The following is an 18,866-nucleotide window of genomic DNA, read 5'->3' as shown; positions in this document are numbered from 1 at the left end:
AACTAATTACACTACCTATGCTACAAAATCTTGTTTAACAAAGTGAAAAGTATCCAATTAAGTCAGCACATCAATATCTACTGTATAGTGATCATTTGTGTATTTAATGAGGTGATTTATACCGAGATTCGAATGCTGAATAAATTGTTTCATAGCTAAATAAACTGAATTGTACAGTGAATCAACTGAATCTTACACTAAATTAAATAATTGTTATAAATATTAGTTTATCTGTATAACAATTAATTCCATTTTCTGGGTACATTCAGTCTTACCTTTATAGTTGTCCTTAAAAGTAGGACGTGTTTGTCGTTGAGCTTCTGCTGAAACATACTGCTTACTGTGGCTTCTGAACAGGGCCAAACGTTGATTTGGGTCTAGAACACATAACACAGACAGGAACTCAGCCACAAATGAGCTCATACGAACACAGGATTCATGAAGCAGACAAGCGAAAACAGAAAACTGACAGAAACCAAAACTTCACTTTCCATTACGAGACCAAAGGACCCATGGAGTAGAGGCTCTAAGAGCTCGACACAGGCCCTCATTTCATGGGGCCATGATTGGATTTGTGGCATTAGAGTCACGCACTCCTGACCTTGATCAAAGCCGCCTTCAGGCCAACCCTGGAGCATCCAGACCAGGACCAGAACTACTTTGTCTGGGATTCTTGTTAGACTCACGGCCCATTGAACTTAGGAGCACTGATGTTCTCAGTAATGAAGCTGGTTGGAACTCAAAGCGTGATGGAATATATGTAAGAATGTTTGCAGACGGGTCAATCGAACATGACAAGGCATAGCGCAGGGTGGAGCTGCTTGCTGTTATGGCAGATTAAGCTTTGCATGGAATCACAAGCTCCATGCGAGTGTGGCATAACTGCACACTGAAGACATAAAGAGGAAGCATAGTAAAAAGGGCTTGAAGGCTGGTGTAACATTTAAGGAAATGAAATGAACAGTGGATACAGAGTAGGATACAAGCTTTTTTTAAAAGATGTTGTGTGTCAGTAGAGATTGACAGCAAATTGGAAATAATTTGAATTGTACTATATACTGTATAAAGAATATAATGCGATGCAGGAATGTACAGGACTTGCTCTGGCCTTCAAGTGCTAATGCTACATTATATATGGAATTAGGGTTTTCAAACGGTTTGACTCCAATGCTCAAAGGTTGTATGACTTTTCAGTTTTAAAGGATACGGATTTATTTACAATTTCTAAGAAAGAAATACTCTATATCTTAACCTAACATGAAATCTAGTATCTAGCATCTAGTAATGCATTTTTAAGAATTAGGCTACCTCATATATTCTGTTTTAAAGACAATGGGGTATGTGGAAACAGACTTTTAATTTCAGTCAGCCAGCCCCTGTCATGCCATATAAAATCGCCACATTTAAGATGTGATGTCTTTAAATAAGAGCAGTCTTCACTGCCTGATTGAGATACAATATAATGTGGTTATCAAACCAAACAAGAAGCATTGCATTAAATTATACTTTTCCGAACCATGTCTTTAAAATATGAAAATAAATTTTACCCCAGTATTTTTAATGGAGTCGCCTGATGCTAATGACGATGCCTGCATTTAAAGGGTCTTGGTGCTCTTTTTTATGCTTTACCAACCAAATGGATGCTTAAGCCTATTTAACCGGTTGTATTTTAATTCAGTACAACATTGATGCTGTAAAAGGCATGTGAAAATGATGCAACTGTATGCAACTGAAATTAGTCACATAAAGCTCTCACCGGAAGTTTATCATTGGCTGAAAAACACTAGCTGTGCACATAGCCCATTGGTACCCTGGATTACTTTTTTAAGAATTTTTTTAATCATACTAAGAATATCTATTGCATTTAGTGTTAACTAACAGTAACACGTGTTCTGTTGGTGAGTATGTGAAACAGTGTTGCGGTCAATTGAAGCGTTTTTGTGCTGCAGAAACATGAGCCCTGTTTGTTTTTTTTTGTTGTTGTCAATGGAAGTATTGCATTTTTAAAACGCCAGCAGCGTCATAAGGCACGGAGTGTGCATTTGACACTCAGCAGTTGGAGAAGCACTTGCAGCTGGAAGGTTGAATGGATGCATGCAGGGCCTAAAAGAAGTACTCAATAAGGCTTAAATGCAAGTAAAATTGAAACAGGGTTAAGTCAGCAATTGTCTGGTAGTTTATTTTAGCTGAAAATGTTGTCATATATTGGACTCTCTAATTTTTGTGGATTCAGTCAATGGTTGAGGTTCTCTTTTAAATCTGGAAGCATTAACAACTTATATAGAAATATATATCGTTATCGTTCAATATGGAAAATAATTATCGAGATTGCATTTTTGTCATATCGCCCAGCCCTATGCTAAACATGCCTGATAATGTGATGTGGTTTAGTGTAATTTGTCACATCCCAAAGAATTTATATACTTAAATATGTAATGTGATATGAGAATGGTTTCTAAACCTAAAACAATGGAATTAAATTGATATATTTATGGCTTGTAAATGTTTTAAGGTCACCAGCCATTAACAGATTTGGCAAAATGCTTGTTTTAGGCCATGGATGGATAGATAATTATGATTACCCAATAATCTCTTCTGCTGTTGTTTTCTGCCCTTCATTTTATTAGCTCTCTTCAGGATGAGAAGGGCGGTGGTGTCGTTGGTGATGCCCCTGAAATAAATGTTTTTATTATGAACAATCAAAAAGTATGCCATAATAATATTTATTAAAGCACAGAAGTATACCATTCTTCAAGGATTTTTTCTGATTCCTCTGATCTAGAAATGTTCAGAAATCCAAGGAAATTGGAAAAAAAAAACAGCACAATGTTATAGCCATTTCAATTATGATTATTATTAGACACAAAGCCAAATGTTACCTGCTGCTGAGGTTAGCAGAAGGAGAAACATGTTGCTCCAAGCAGGCTGCATCTTCCCGATCAGACCAGGCATTTTTTGGTTGCTGTGGAAATACAGGTAGAGTCTTTGGTGGCACCGGATGAAGAAGTGGAGGCTGCAAGTAGCAAGATCAAAAAATGCCTTGCGTCAATATGCAGCTTCTACCACAAAAACGTACTTAAAGTGCACTTTCAATTTTTATAAAATGGACAGATAGTATTCCTGCTGGGTTTTCTTCTTGGGTCTAGAACATTGAAGTGCATTCAACAATCTCTACATCTCCACAGCAGCAGCTGCATCACATCACAGCCTCGCTACCGTGATAGAAAAGGCCAGCTTTCTCTAAAGAAAAGAAACCGCAGAAGAAAAAGCACCGCGCTGAAAAATGACATTTGCTGATGAGAAGGAAGTTTAAGGCGGCCCAGAAAGTAATTGTGTTTTTGGAGGCAATAAATTCGGCACTTAATCACCCAGAGAGACTGCGACTGTGCCGGCCCACAGACAGAAGGAGGGTCCGCAGGGCTGTTACCTTTGGCAAAAGCAGCTCTTCCGAAAATGGCATCATTCTGGACGGTAAAGCATTGGAATGCAGGGTTATCCAGTCTTTCTCCAACTCTTTCTGTTCAAAACAGAACAAAATCTAAATCAAAGTGCTGATATGAAAAACATAATGAAGTGCATCTTGATGTTTTCTTATTATTTCTTCAAAGCAAGTAGCAGATCACGACCATCAGCACAACAAAAACATCCACTTTGAAACAGACAGAAAGTAAAGCACCAGCACGAAAAAACATTCATGAATTTAACATGAAAGCAGCTTTCCACAGGAAGTTTGGAAATGGTCGTGCACAACAGAGCCTGGTTTCTCTCGAGGTTTTTTCCTTCACTTTGGTCAATTGGTCAAGTTTGTTCCTCGCCACTGTCACCACTGGTTTGTTTGGTTGAGACCTTTTGAGATGCACATCGATGGATTTGCTCGTCAGTGTTTGGACTTTCAGCAGTGAAACTTCAACCACACAGAACTGAATTAAACTGAAGTTCAACTCTGAAAACTGGACTGACACAGTTTCAATTTACTAGAACTTCTACTGTATGTTAAGCTGCTTTGACACAATATACACTGTAAAAGTGCTATAGAAATAAACATGAATTGAACAGAATTGAACATTGAAATGCACTATAATGAAATCGTCTAATAAGCTACAAAAATGAGCTCACTTAGCGTAATGCACAGGTTAAGCCAAAGTTAAGCTGAGTAAACGTGATGCAAGCGGGCAGAAAATAGCAGGTGACATAAGAAAAAGAAACAACATTTTCCTTTCCCTCTTCCCCACTCATTGACTGCTCTTTTTCAGTACCTAATCACCGCTGACAGCTTCCAGCATTACGACTACAAGCTCTACTTAAAGGACTGTCAGCGCTGCGGGTCGGGCTATCAGTCTACAGACTTCAGCGTAATGGCAGGAGCACCACGCATCTACTCATACCTCATCAAAAATGAATTCGTCCATGTCCACCTCTTCAAAGTCCTCATCGCTCTCTATGATCTGAGCAGCAGCTAAAGCACGGGCCAGCCTTTTCCGCAGAAAGAAGCCCCTCCATGCAGCCTGCAGGGGCAATACACACAGCCATGAATCACACGCAAGCATAAATATTGTGTGTTATCCCATTAGGAAGATAAAACATGTTAACCTCTGTTTAATTGCCCCGCGGTCTGCAGTTTGAACTTTCGGTGACTTTGGCTTTGTAAGACAAATGTAACACCGGGATGCCTTTAAATCTGCGTATTCCCCGCGGGGCAAAAAAAAAGACTTAACGGATCAGAACCCACTCGCTCCCACTCCAGCGACACGTTGGAATCTGATTAATCATTTTTTCCCTCGGTCTGAGTCCTTGGAGACTCATTAAACACAAAGAGAGAGAAAAAAAATAGCTCTTAGAAGTTACTCATGAAAAGAATAGCCCGTTTTCAAAAGCACTGCCTACCAATTCAAAACAAGCTCTTGGCAGTAATGGGTGTAATGAAGATGATTTAATTTTATTCCAGTTATTTATTGCATGCATAAAAGGAGGTATGGAAAACACCTTTCCAGAGATATGATGCAGTAGATCCAAAATAAAAGCGAATGTTTTGTAAAAACTCAAAAAGTGAGTCTCACCTGAATAACAACAGCAGCCCGTTCCCTCTCAGGTCTCTCGATGCAGCTATCGTCCACCTTATGAAGCTTTAATTTTGTGTTGGTTTTTTCAATTAAGTCAGGGAGGCCCTCGCGTCTCTTCATTATGCATCTCCTTCGCCAGAATCGTTGGATCACCACAGCTGCCGCTCTGAGGAACAGCGCACAAGACAATTTTATCTGATGACTCACCAAGGTCACCGGAGACTAAATGAATGTCGCTGAACTCGGATGATTCATCTGCATTAAAACATCTGGAGAGAGACCCAACAGGGGTCCGGTGTCATCTGAATGATTTAGAGATGAGCTTTATTTTGATTACCTGCAGCTAAAATTAAATCTACCTTTAAATCATTGGAAACCAAATGCTTTGAAAGTTAATAACGTAAAATAAATACAGTGTTTGAGAGGCATACATTTTCAGGTTGAGTGCCTGAACAGGTTTCTTCACGCTTTGCGTCTCTATGTAGTCAGCAGATTGAAGTTCAAGGTGAGATTGAGGATTTGGAGGCTTCTGTGGATTGTGTTTGTGCCAGTCTCTTGTAAGCAGATGATGTTTCTCTGGATTTTCCGATAAAGATGCTTTAGGAAAAGCACATGGACCACTGAAAGCTGTTGTCAGTGCAGGATTCTCTGTGACACAGCTGTCACCGTATTCATGGGCATAACGTTGCTCCACTGCCAGTCTGAACAGGTCTGTTTGATGGCCGATGGCAAGAAGCTGGGCGTCATGTTGAGTGGCTGCAGAACTGTGAAAAAAGGCAAACAAATATCACATTTGATTTCATACAGATCGTGTTTTTTGCATTCCGATCTGTCCTTTTAGATTGTTTTTCTATGTAAATGTGTTGGACAGATGGTGTTTGCATCTTGTGTCTTTTGTTCTGTCTTGCACATGACAAAAACTCTGGTGTAGCTGCCTGTGGCTGAAATAAAAATGCAACATGGACTGAAGACATCTAAATTGATCAAAAACAGCATGTGAGGTATTAAGATGCCACTATTAAAAGAGCAGAATGCTCAATAAACTCACAGCGATCTCCATTACAGTTTGATACAAGTTTCTTTAGAGCAGATTATTGTGTGTATGACAGAGGAACTCATGCCACTGTTACAGACTTACATTACTACTTACATGTAGTCATTTAGCAGGAGCTTTTGTACAAAGTGACTTACAATTGAGGAGGCATTCAGTGATTCAACAAGAAGAGGCAATACACACAAGAAGTGCTAATTATACAAAGGAACTGTTTGTGTAGGATTTAGTACTAGAGTAAGGAGGGGAAAGTTTAGTTTGTTTTTCTTTTGAGAAAGAGAGAGAGAGAGAGAGAGAGAGAGAGAGAGAGAGAGATTTGTTTCTACAGGTGGTTTGTCAAGCCCTCTAACCTGTTTGAAGCACACTTCATAAATGCACAAGTTTTTGTTTTTTTTGTTTTTTTGTTTTTTGGGATGATTCTGGGGTGGCATGGTGGCTCAGTGGTTAGCCCTGTCACCTCACAGTAAGAAGGTCACAGGTTCGAGTCCTGGCTGGGCCATTTGTCATGTGTTCATGTGGGATTAAGCTAAATTGGCCGTAGTGTATATGTGTGAATGCCAGAGTGTATGGATGTTTCCCAGTGATGGGCTGCAGTTGGAGGGGCATACATATGCTGGATAAGTTAGCGGTTCATTCTGCTGTGGTGACCCCTGATAAAAAAAGAGACTAAGCTGAAGGAAAATAAATTATTGAAAATTGATCGTAGTGTATGGGTGTGTGTGTAAATACGAGTGTATGGGTGTTTCCCAGGTTGCGGCTGGAAGGGCATGTTCTGCGTAAAACATATGCTGGAATAGTTGGTGGTTCATTCCACTGTGGCGACCCCTGATAAATAAGGGACTGAATAGGCTGAATTACTGTAATGCTTTGTTCGCTGGCTGCCCAGCATCCTCTCCAGATAGTACAAAATGCAGCTGCCAGAGTTCTTACCAGGTCTAGAAAATTTGATCACATCACCCCAATTTTATCCTCCTTACACTGGCTGCCTGTTAAGTTTTGGACTGATTTTAAAATATTGCTTCTTACCTACAAAGCTTTGAATAATCTAGCTCCTGTTTCTCTAACCAATCTTCTGTCTCGCTACAATCCAACCCGCTGTTTAAGATCTCAAAACTCAGGGCTTCTGGTAGTACCTTGAACAGAAAAGTCAAGTAAAGAGGGTCGAGCATTCTCATTTATGGCTCCTAAACTCTGGAATAGCCTTCCTGATAATGTCCGAGGCTCAGACACACTCTCACAGTTCAAAACTAGATTAAAGACCTATTTCTTTAGTAAAGCACATGCATCACATAACAGCATGATGCATGAATGTGCGCCACGCAGGTTTTTGCATCTCGTTTATATACACTATAAACAGCAGCTACGCTAATTATTTTCTTTATTCTCTATTTCCAGCTGGGTATACTCATCCCGAGCCGCCCAGAGACTATGCAGTGCCACTGATGCAACGAGATGATCCCAAGGTTTCCATAAGCCCGGACCAGGCCGTATCCCGAGCAGCTGCTGTGGTGGTCATGGAGGAGTGGAGAGCATGAGACTGATTCCTGTGACTCTCCAGGGACAGACAAGTATTCACTGAGGCCCAGCTTCTCCAGCCTCCGGCGCTGAGACTGCAGCTCTGCACAAGACGTTTGGCCATAGGAGAAATGGTCATGCCCAACTGAGTCTGGTTTTTCAATTCTTCACTTTCGCCAATTGGTGAAGTTTTTTCCTTGCCGCTGTCACCACTAGCTTGCATGGTTCGGGATCTGTAGAGCTGCGCATGAATGGATTTGCTCTTCAGTGTTTGGACTCTCAGCAGTGAATATTAAACCACACTGAACTGAGCTAAACTGAACTAAACTTAAGTTCAGTGTGTGTGTGTGTGTGTGTGTGTGTGCGTGTGTGTGTGTGTGTGTGTGTGCGCGTGTGTGCATGTGTGTGTGTGTGTGTGAATGAAACCTTTTATTTCAGATAATTAAAAGCTAATATTCAGTTGTGATTATGTACAAAAGTAAAAATTAAAAATACAAACTAGGTCAGGGAAGCACGATGTGATCAGTAGTAAATATCCACTGAAGACCAGAGGGCGCTTGGAGTAAAACCATGTTACTATGGTAATTTCACATTCTGCATTTACTACACAAAGCCATAGATCACAGAGAAGCAACACAAACAGCTGTCATCACCGCGGAGCAATTATCTTGATGTTGTTATTGACAGATTAAATTAAATTAAATTAAATTTGTGTAGTAAATGCTGCTCCATCTAAACACACGTGCCAGAAGTTTACTATGTCAATTTTATTTATATAGTCCTATTAAACACAACCAAAGGTTGACCAGTGTGCTGCACAATACAAATCACAAAAAGAAAGATATAAAATTATAGCTAAAACAAACAATTCTCACTGATAAAATGGCAAATCAAAAAGGTAAGTTTTAACCTTCACTGTAAAAAACGCAGAGTTCCACACAATTCATTTTCATGTTGTCCCAACACAAATTGATTAAGTTAACTTAACACTTTTAACATATTTGTGTATTGAACAAAAAAAATTAAGTTGTCCCAATGACATCTCAAGAATTGTGTTGATTCAGCTTATTTTAAATAAGTAGTTTGAACAAGCAAAAAAATATTTCTATGTTTTTGAGTGTAGATTTAAAAACAGACAGAGATGATATAGATCCAATACAGAGGGGCAGAGCATTCCACAATCTAGGACCAGCTACTGCAAAAGCACAGTCACCCCTGCATTTCAGCCTCTATTTAGGGATGCATAATAATCTCTGGTTTGATGACCAAAGAGACAGACCAAGCTGATGTTCAGTCAACAGATCTGACAGATAAGAAGGTGCCAGGCCATTTAGTGATTTAAAAACCAAGAGAGGCATTTTAAAAGTGACACGATAATGCACAGGCAACCAGTGTAAAACTGGTGTAATGTGGTATTGTTTTTCAGTACTTGTTAAAAGCCTTGCAGTAACATTTTGAACTAATTGTAAATGGGATATTGTCTGACTACTCCCAAAATATAGTGAGTTACAGTAGTCCAACCTAGATGTAATTAAAGCATGAATTATTTTACTTGAATCTGCCTTCAACTTATAGCCCTACATCAAACCATATCTAAAGAGAAAATAAATGAAAAACACCACAATATCAACTAAAATGGAAAATACTAAATATAAAATCAATCTAATAATACAAAAACAATAGTATCTCAGTGAATCTAATATTAGAGTATTTTATGTACCAACACCATCAAGTATATTTAAACTAGCCTCTACCAAAGATATTTCTTGTGGGATTTAAAGGGGGCATATAATGAACTGTTTCAGGAAGTCTCTACAAAGATGTCTCAATACCACTCTAATTACTCTATTAGCCATGGCTAGATTGGTCCCCTCCTGGCCCTGACCCCTGTCAACATTAGAAACCAGCTCTGTCCCTGCTATTCTAATCCTCTGACACGGTTAAGAGGGAAACTGCACCCCTCCAACACTCACTTCTCTCCACAATGAAGTCGTGAAAAAGAGCCTTGAAACAGTCAACTGCAATGAACATTTGTTCTCGGAGAAACAAAACTAGCCCTGAAACATGTTGAAATCTAAAGATGTATAACAAAACAGCTAATTTGATTACCTCATTAAAACAAATGAATGTCAACTTGCATGTACAGTCAGCAATGGACGTCCTGAAAGCCAAACATTATTACAAGCTGTAAAAAAAGAACGCCAAGGCAAATAAATACAACCCTAGACCTTACACACTCAGGAGAAAAAGCAGGAAAGGGTTTGAAGACCTAACATTAATTTCGCAACAACACAACATGCCTATTTGTGAAGTCATGGCATAACGTCTGCTCTGTTGGCGTGGTTTGATGAGATCCCTCAGTTCAGCCTGTCACTCTAATCAACACAGGCATTGGTTTACTATTGTATCGGTCAGACGGCAGAGTCTTCACCATGCCAGAGCCAGGGACTGATTCTGGGTCAGGTCAGATGTTAAACGGCTGCAGCGGGTCCCCGTGGGTGTGCAAAGAAGCCTTTGTGCAGAGCGCGCGCCGGAAGGGTTAGTGGGGTATCGCTAAAGTCCTCCAAGCCATGAGAGACCTCAGCTTGAACCACAGGACACACAGACTTCTGCCAATCATGCTTTATGAAACGCGCCGAGTGTTCGGCTTTATGTGCTGGTGGTCTGCAACAGCGTCTGAGGGGCTTTTGTACTGGACAAAGTGAAAATATAATATTTGGTCGGAATTCTAAATTAAATTATTAATTAGGAAAATGAATGTGACAAATGTTCGCTTCTACATTTTACAACATTTCAAAAATAATGACATACAGAGTTTAAGATTTCTCTGCCATTAATCTGCTACTGTTTTAATATTATTAAACTACACACAATTGTACTGTAGACATTTTGGATTTTGGAGAACACATTTATTATTAATTATGACTTCTGCCTTTAAAAATACTCCTAATTTACAGCTGATTAATAATTTGTAAGATAGATTTGGTGGTTAAATTTAGCTATCAGAAAGGATTAGAGATGTAGTCATGCAGAATGAGACATTGATGTATGCTAAATATTTAGTAATAAAGCCAATGTAAACTAATAAACCAGTTAAAAATGACAACTATAATAATTTGGACAATAAAGACTTTTACCGCTATCTGCAAATTCGAGATTACTTTGAAAGAGAGTATAAAGCAAAGGACATTTCAAATTTGAATGAATTAATAAAACTAATTACAGATTCTTATAAAAAATAATTGTAAAATAATTTCTTCTTTCTACCAAATGAATGAAAAAGATTCCACAAACTACACTAGGCAGTAATGGGAAAGAGAATTAGAGGAAGAAATTCCAATTGAAAAATGGCTTTCTGCCAGCAAGATACAACATACAATTACCTGTTCGCGGAGGTGGAAAGAAATTGCTTGGAAAAATTGGGTAAACTTTTTCATTTCACCCAAAATTAAAAGCAAACAATTGTCCACACCTCAAACTTGTTGGAGAATATGTGGGAAGGTTGATGTAGATCATCTCTATATTTTCTGGACTTAAAACGAGGTTTTATCGGAAATGGAAAAGATTTTAGGATACCATAAAAGACTTTACTACAAATTATCTTGGAAACTATGAAGAGTTGGTAGTGAAGGATGATGTTTACCTTGTAAATATATTAAATGTGGCCAGCAAGAAGAGCGTTACCAGTGTAACCAGTGTAACCAGTGTAGTGTTTGGAAAGAAATTGTAAAGGAAATAAGCAATATGGAAGAATTGACATTTATTTTGAGACTTAAAAAGGACTTTCTTTCTAAAACATTGGAAGAAATGGATTGATTATTGCATTGTTAACAACTGTTGAATTCACTGAATCTGGAACAAAGTAACCCCCACCCCCTACACCCTAAAAATAATAATTTAAATGAGAGATTTGTGAGGGGTGTATTCATATATGTTGAGCACTGTAGATACTGTAGAAAAAAACTAAGTAAATCTAACATTCATTCTTCTCCTTGGCAAAACGCATTAAGTGGAGCTGAAAGCACTTTATTTAAATTTGTAGATGAACATGTAGATAAATTACCAAAATATTTAACAAACAATGTGCAAAATGTGAAAAACATTTTTGCACACAGATTTACTTTGAACAAATTTATATAATGTACAAATATTAAAAAAGCTGTATCTGCTTGTACCTGATCTCCATCTTCTGCTGCTGAAGGAGTGAATGACGCTGCTTTTGCTGTGCTTGACAGAGAGCCTGGAAACTCCACTTCTGTTCTGGACATTTCCAGAGCCCCGCTGCCACTGCTGCTGCCGCAATCTGCTCATTATTCAACTTAATCAAACCAGGCACTGTCTCCAGAATCAAGGACCTGAGAGAAAAAAAAAGCCATTTAGGAGATTTACCTGATGAAAATGTAATGTGAAACGACCACACAATGTGCTCAAAGCTCTTAGAAACAATTGGTTTAATTGTTAGTGACTGTTCATTTTATGCAAAACACGCTAAGGACAGTTTTACAGCAATGGTTTAATATCACAAAACATTACAAAAGTTGACCTTAAAACTTATTAAATATTAAGAAGTGATTTAAATACTTTACTAATTAATTGAAATGACAGCTTCTTTATCTAAAACAATTTAAAGTTCAGAGCAGTACTGTGTGTACTGAGTGTCCACTACAATCATAAAAAAGTAACGGGTCAATTTAAATCCAACCCTTCCATCTCTCCATGTCTCTGTGGGCTTTCTATTGGAGAGTATTTACATTGAGCAGATGAAATCAGTTAGGAAATGGGAATAAAACGTTTAATGAGTTTGACATTCTGGACCCAGGAGAATCAACAGAGCGTCTGTGCATCGAGCTAGAGCTTTAGTCAGAGACGGCCTTTCTCAGCGCAAAGCTGCACGATGACGAAGGGTTCACTGGCCTCATTCCAGAGATGTGACAGCCATTCATGTGGCCAATATAGCTTTTTTGGTTTGTGTTTGAGTGTGCAAGAATGTATGGGTCTTTGCTGAATCCTGCTGAGAGAAGTACAATTGATTTAGAAGAAACAAGGGTTGATAAATAGTAATATTTTTTATTATTATTAGTAATATTTTCGATCACAATAAAACTACTGATGACTTTAGTGACTCATTTTATTTTTTTTATATTATTATTTGCTCATTATTTATTATTTTTAATACTTTTGATATTTTTTGGTTAGTTTAATATCTTCATTTTTTGTCATTTGATTTTTTTTGTATTTTTAGTAACAATTGTACTATAGTATTTATTTGTTTTTGCATATGTCTATACAGTTTTTATTACTATTTAGTCTTATTAATTATTTTAAAAATAATTCATATATAGTGCTCAGCATAAATGAGTTATTTTATCTTTGCCATGATGACAGTAAATAATAATTTACTAGATAATTTTTTTGCACCTTAAAGTGACATTTAAAGGCTTAACTAGGTTAATTAGATTATAACTAGGTAGGTTAGGGTAATTAGGCAAGTTATTGTATAACGATGGTTGGTTCTGTAGAATATCGAAAAAATATATAGCTTAAAGGGGCTAATAATTTTGACCTTAAAATGTTTTTTAAGAAATTAAAACTGCTTTTATTCTAGCCGAAATAAAACAAATAAGACTTTCTCTAGAAGAAAAAATATTATCAGACAAACTGTGAAAATTTCCTTGCTCTGTTAAACATCATTTGGGAAAAAAATTTTAAATGAAAAAAAAATTCAAAGGGGTGCTAATAATTCTGACTTCAACTGTATATGTTAGTGGACAATATTGAATAAAATAGACAAAAAACTGAAAGAAATCAAGAGAAATTAAAAAGTATATAAAATGTAGTTGATTTTTGCACTAGATATTTTTCAAGACACTTCTATACAGCTTAAAGTGACATTTAAAGGCTTAACTAGGTTAATTAAGATAACTAGGCAGGATAGGGTTATTAGGCAAGTTATTGTATAATGATGGTTTGTTCTGTAGACAGTCGAAAAATATATAGCTTAAAGGGGCTAATAATTTTGTCCTTAAAATGGTGTTTAAAAAATTAAAAAATGCTTTTATTCTAGCCAAAATAAAAGTAATGAGAGTTTCTTCAGAAGAAAAAATATTATCAGACATATTGTGAAAAATTCCTTGCTCTGTTAAACATCGTTTGAGAAATATTTAAAAAAGAAAAAAAAACTCAAAGGGGGCTTCAACTGTATATATTTTTTTCGAAAGTCTACAGAACAAACCATCGTTATACATATAGCCATCGCCTAATTACCCTAACCTGCCTAGTTACCTTATTAACCTAGTTAAGCTTTTAAATGTCAGTTTAAGCTGTATAGTGTCTTGAAAAGTATCTAGTAAAATATTATTTACTGTCATGGCGAAGATAAAATAAATCAGTTATTAGAAATGAGTTATTAAAACTATTATGTTTAGAAATGTGTTGAAAAAATATTCACTTCGTTAAACAGAAATTGGGGGAAAAAAATAAACAGGGGGGCTAGTAATTCAGGAGGGTTAATAATTTTGACTTCAACTGTATATATAATTTATATAAATACTTGATTATATATTTAAAATAAAAATATATATATATTTATTTATTTATTTATTTTTATGGTTTAAAATGTAGTTTACTATAATAACTGAACTCTGATAACATTATTTATTGTACTGGCAAATTCGAGTTATATTTCCATAAAACCCATCAAAACATCTTTATTGCTAAGAAAAAAAAAATCTAAATGTATACAAGATAATTAGTCATTAAAGAGAAGTCATAATATATGTCTCTAAACAGTGATCACATTGAGCTGTGTCATTCTTGCAGTAGTCACGTAATGCACCAATGCTCTTTTGGCCACATTGTGTCCAGTCGCCATGCAGGCTCCAATTACTACCAAAAACTGACTCTATTCATTACTCGTGAAAACTTCCCGGTAAACAAAGAAACTTGCGGCAGTCGATTAATCTAGCTAAAGTCTTCTCTCCTAGACTCGGAAAAGTCGTGCACTGTGTACTTCTTTGAAATCTCCTTCAGTGCTTTAATTTAGGCTGTGTTATCACTGGACGGGGATGAAAGGGCCAGCGGAGAGCGAGAAAAACACTGGCTCTAATTCCGTTGTTGGCATTGAGGGTTAGACAAAGTTCAGAGGAGTACTGAGCCTGACTCCAGTCAACTTCCTATCTGTCATTACGGAATAAAACAGATGTAAAGACACAACAGATATATTTCACCTCCGACGTCTCTTTGGAAGCCACATGCAAAATGTGGAAAATGAAGTTTAAGAAATAACTAACAAAATAAAAAGCTAAATATTTTACTGCCGGCTAAGGAGAGAATGTCACACCATATTTAATTTGAACATTTAGTAAGATTCTGTCGGGAAAATAAATGTGTTGCCAATGGTATGCTCTTTGGGCTTTCTGAAATTTAAAGTCATAACAGTCAGTGAACCTCTTTAGTGTTCCTTTTTCCATTTTGACTGAATGAACCGGACTCAAAAAAATAAATCAACCGCATTAAAGCAATTACTCCTGGTTGCACTTTTTTTTCAAGCACCTTAAAAATTTCAGGAAAGTGACTGTCTAGTTAAAAATATTATATTTGAGTACTATGAACTAATTCCATTTGAGTACACATTGTATAAAATTAAATGATAAATTAACTTAGGGTCCTTTCACACTTGGTTCAATTCCTTGGTCCGAACCCAAGTTTGACTGTCCTCCCTTGTCACCTTCTCTGCAGTTTTGTGTCTTTTTTCCTTCTGAACCACGGTACTCTTGCGTCATCAAGCTGCTGTTGTGTGTACAGCTGTTGCTAGGTGATAGACGGCCACAAAAGCCAAGGCGCCAACATGGAAAGATGTATGCACATCACGGTCGACCTGCTTTTACTGAATCTTTTGGTTTTGGTAACATACAGAGAGTGACTTGAAACCATATGCCGCAAAAATATTAAAAACATTCAGTTTTATCACTGTGTTTGCACTGGGTCAGTCCCGCTTGTCGCCAAGGTAATGTTAGGTGATACACAGACATAATACACACACAAATGAACGTTATGAAAACTGAAGTTTGTTGTACATTTGGCAGTTCACTTCCGTTATTTGGTATGATTGCATTCATATCATAAGTGAACTAGAATAAAGTTCACTCGAATCGTACCCTAGACCACCTATTTCAGGCGGACGGTTTGTGGGTTTGTGGGACATTGTTTACACTAGCTAAAAGAATATATATATCGAGTCTAAAACCGCGTGATCAAAAATTGGGCCTGATCACGCGGTTTTAGACTCGATATATATATTCTTTTTTTATGCTATATATATATATATATATATATATATATATATATATATATATATATATATATATATATATATATATATATATATATATATATATATATATATAGATATGCTGTGGCACAGAGTTAGACCTCTTTCTTAACTTCACACAGAAAGAGCAATGCGTGCAGCATGACATCACTTTTGTTGCAGAGACACTATAGAAGAATTACCAACCTACGTCACACATGACGCCACACGGGTTCCCGGTTGCAAAAAAGAGACTGGTCGCAATAGCAAACATGCCGTGTTGTGCGGTAGGACGCCAATTTAGATGTCTTTGGCTAAAAGGGAGCTGAATGAAGTGAGGACCTAATTAAAAATGCTCGACTCTGCAGTTCCCATTTTTTATCAGGTAAGTTCACGCTATGCTGAATCATACACATTACTCGTTTTTGATTGCAGCAATGATTCAGCAAAAACAGTTACACATGGTTAATTAAACTGCGGACACTGAATGCTTAGAATGAAACGTGAAAATGTAAGTTCACATACCCTGCCATACAGGTGCAGTTTGCTGTCAAAATGCAGTTTTGCTTGTTGATGATTAATTACTCAGGCCTTATATAGTCTCTACATCACTACAATAATTCATGTAACATTTACCAAAGAGAAAAATTATAGTACAGTTATTTACAATACTAAACTTAAAAAAGAAGGCAGGTTGTTGATGTTTGCCTGCCATTTTCAGTCTGAACCATGTCCGTGAACACCCAGATGAGGTAATTGTTTGTGCGTGAACAGGGTGCACAGAGGTATGCATTTATATATTTTGACAGACAGGTAAAACAGCCTATCGTTATGTTCGGACTAAACATTTTGATTAGACAAACTTCTCATGGTCCTACACCTTCAACAAAATATTCTAAAACATATCAATACAGCCACTTAATGTAATGATCGCTTTTAGGATGTAAAGATACTTTCAACCAGCATAATAAAAAATTGTTTCTAAAGACAATCACCTATTGCACCTTATGACTTATGCTTCGGAAGCTTAATTTATATATTTAACTTTAATTTATATTTTTTACATTTTTAATTAAGCAACAGTCATCAACCTAACCACAGGCTCTACTTTTCAGAACAATCAAACCCCCCAAAACTGAAAAAAATATCAGAAACTATAATATAACAAATAAATAAACAATTGCTGATCTCCCCATTAAAGTATTTTAATGCTGAGCAAAAACACATGAAATAACACCTAATTTGAGCATTTACTCTCATTTAGCAATTGGAAGCAAAAATGCTAGAACTATGTTCATTCCAATTGAGTTCCACTTAATATAATCTGTTTTTGAGGTCAGACAACTTTTTCCTTCAGTGTATATTGAACTTTAAGTGATATTTGAGTAATATATACTTGTTTCACTTAGTAAATTAGACTGTTAGGTTTTACGGTCCATAAGAACATCATTTGCTCATTAAGAACTTTAGGAGCACATTTTCTCACAAAATATTCCCCCACTGAGCAAATATTTTCAGAATTACGAACACTTAAGTCCACGTGCGTACAGATGTCACTGAGTAATCCAATAGTGGACACAGATACAATGGCTGGTGCAGTGATATGGGCCGGAAGCTCAGCGGTAAAGAGGAATGTTTATTCTGCTTTAAACGCCTGCTGCACTTCCAGCCAAGGTCCCCGTTCACATTAGTTTCACATTCCCTGACAATTATGAAATGCTTAGTGACTTTTGCTGGAATGCACAGTGACAGCTTCTGCCCAATCCAAGATAAATCTCCTTATTATAAAATGTGGAACCACATTTTCTATATGCTTCTCACTTATCGACAAAAAATTAATCTAATTGTCAATGTGCAAGGTCTTAAACTGGGTCCTTGCGTCACACCTACCTCCAGTTGTTTTCCTGCTGTAATGGGTTACCAGTCAGGTTAAGTTCTTGGAGACTGATGCACTCCTGAAGATTCAAACAAAGGTCCCGCAAGTCTAAAAGAAAGTCAAAACAGTGCCCTGCTTAGAAACACTTTACAATTTACTCTACAAATGGTTATAATTGTACTTCTGGACATGCAATTAATCAATATTTACAGACATTTTATCGTCAATGGTAGATGGAACAGGTCAGTAAATAATAATGAATAATAATGGAAGTTTTATCCAAAATTGGTATGTTATCTTTTAATGTAATAGAAAACAATTTCAAAAATATTCATATATTTAATTTTAAAAATTGCAGAAGCTTTACAGCTCTATTCTATAAAACAATAATTTATAGTGACAATTTTTCATATAGAGCAGAATTGTAAAAAAAATATACAAAATATTACCACCTTCAAAGAAACGAGGATTCGTGAGTAAAACCGCTATTGACTGTGACTTTTGACTCTGACTTTCGATTTTAAGTTTTTTTTCATGGACTATTGAACTGTTATTGTGCTATTGTGTTATTGAATTATTTTTGTGTTGATGCAAAAACTGAGTAAACTTCTATGGCTTGACCGCTTTGTTGTGTTTGTTTCAAATTGATCCCTACTTGAAAAGTTATATGAGTGTGTATTTGTTTGATGTTTGCAATGGTGTTTTTTTTTTTTTTTTTTTTGATTCCTTATTTAATTTTCAAACATGATTGATGGTGGGAAAAGATGGTATTTTGAAGTGTTTATTCTATATGATCACAACTTGTGGGTCTGTGTATGAACAGTGGTTTAACAGGCCTGTGTAAGGTTTCCTGCTTATTGTTTTGTTATATTTTTTGTTTGTTTGACTGTGAGATATTGTCTGGCACCCCAGCATTTATAAAGTGATCAACAGGAAACATAGCAAGCTCACCTGACAGACAGTTATGACTGACATCCAGTGTTCTCAGAGACACAAGGTTCAAGAGTGGACTTAAATGAGTTATGCTGTGAAGAACAGTTAACCCTTTTAAAACAA

At 36.6% G+C, this 18,866-nt stretch overlaps 1 protein-coding gene across 1 annotated transcript in view; it reads right to left on the bottom strand.

Annotated features, from left to right (window-relative positions):
* The window catches only part of lrriq1 (leucine-rich repeats and IQ motif containing 1), a 49,638-nt gene that overhangs the window by 19,390 nt on the left and 11,382 nt on the right, over positions 1 to 18,866 (bottom strand). The window contains 11 exon segments of the mRNA XM_056478494.1: positions 276 to 377; positions 2,583 to 2,671; positions 2,746 to 2,778; positions 2,880 to 3,013; positions 3,428 to 3,517; positions 4,386 to 4,505; positions 5,058 to 5,226; positions 5,492 to 5,824; positions 11,802 to 11,981; positions 17,825 to 17,918; positions 18,762 to 18,835. Coding sequence (XP_056334469.1) covers positions 276 to 377; positions 2,583 to 2,671; positions 2,746 to 2,778; positions 2,880 to 3,013; positions 3,428 to 3,517; positions 4,386 to 4,505; positions 5,058 to 5,226; positions 5,492 to 5,824; positions 11,802 to 11,981; positions 17,825 to 17,918; positions 18,762 to 18,835 — 1,418 coding nt within the window.

The sequence above is a fragment of the Danio aesculapii genome, chromosome 18 (assembly GCF_903798145.1).
Source record: "Danio aesculapii chromosome 18, fDanAes4.1, whole genome shotgun sequence".
Classification (NCBI taxonomy): domain Eukaryota; kingdom Metazoa; phylum Chordata; class Actinopteri; order Cypriniformes; family Danionidae; genus Danio; species Danio aesculapii.
This window is presented reverse-complemented; position numbering and strand designations above follow the sequence as displayed.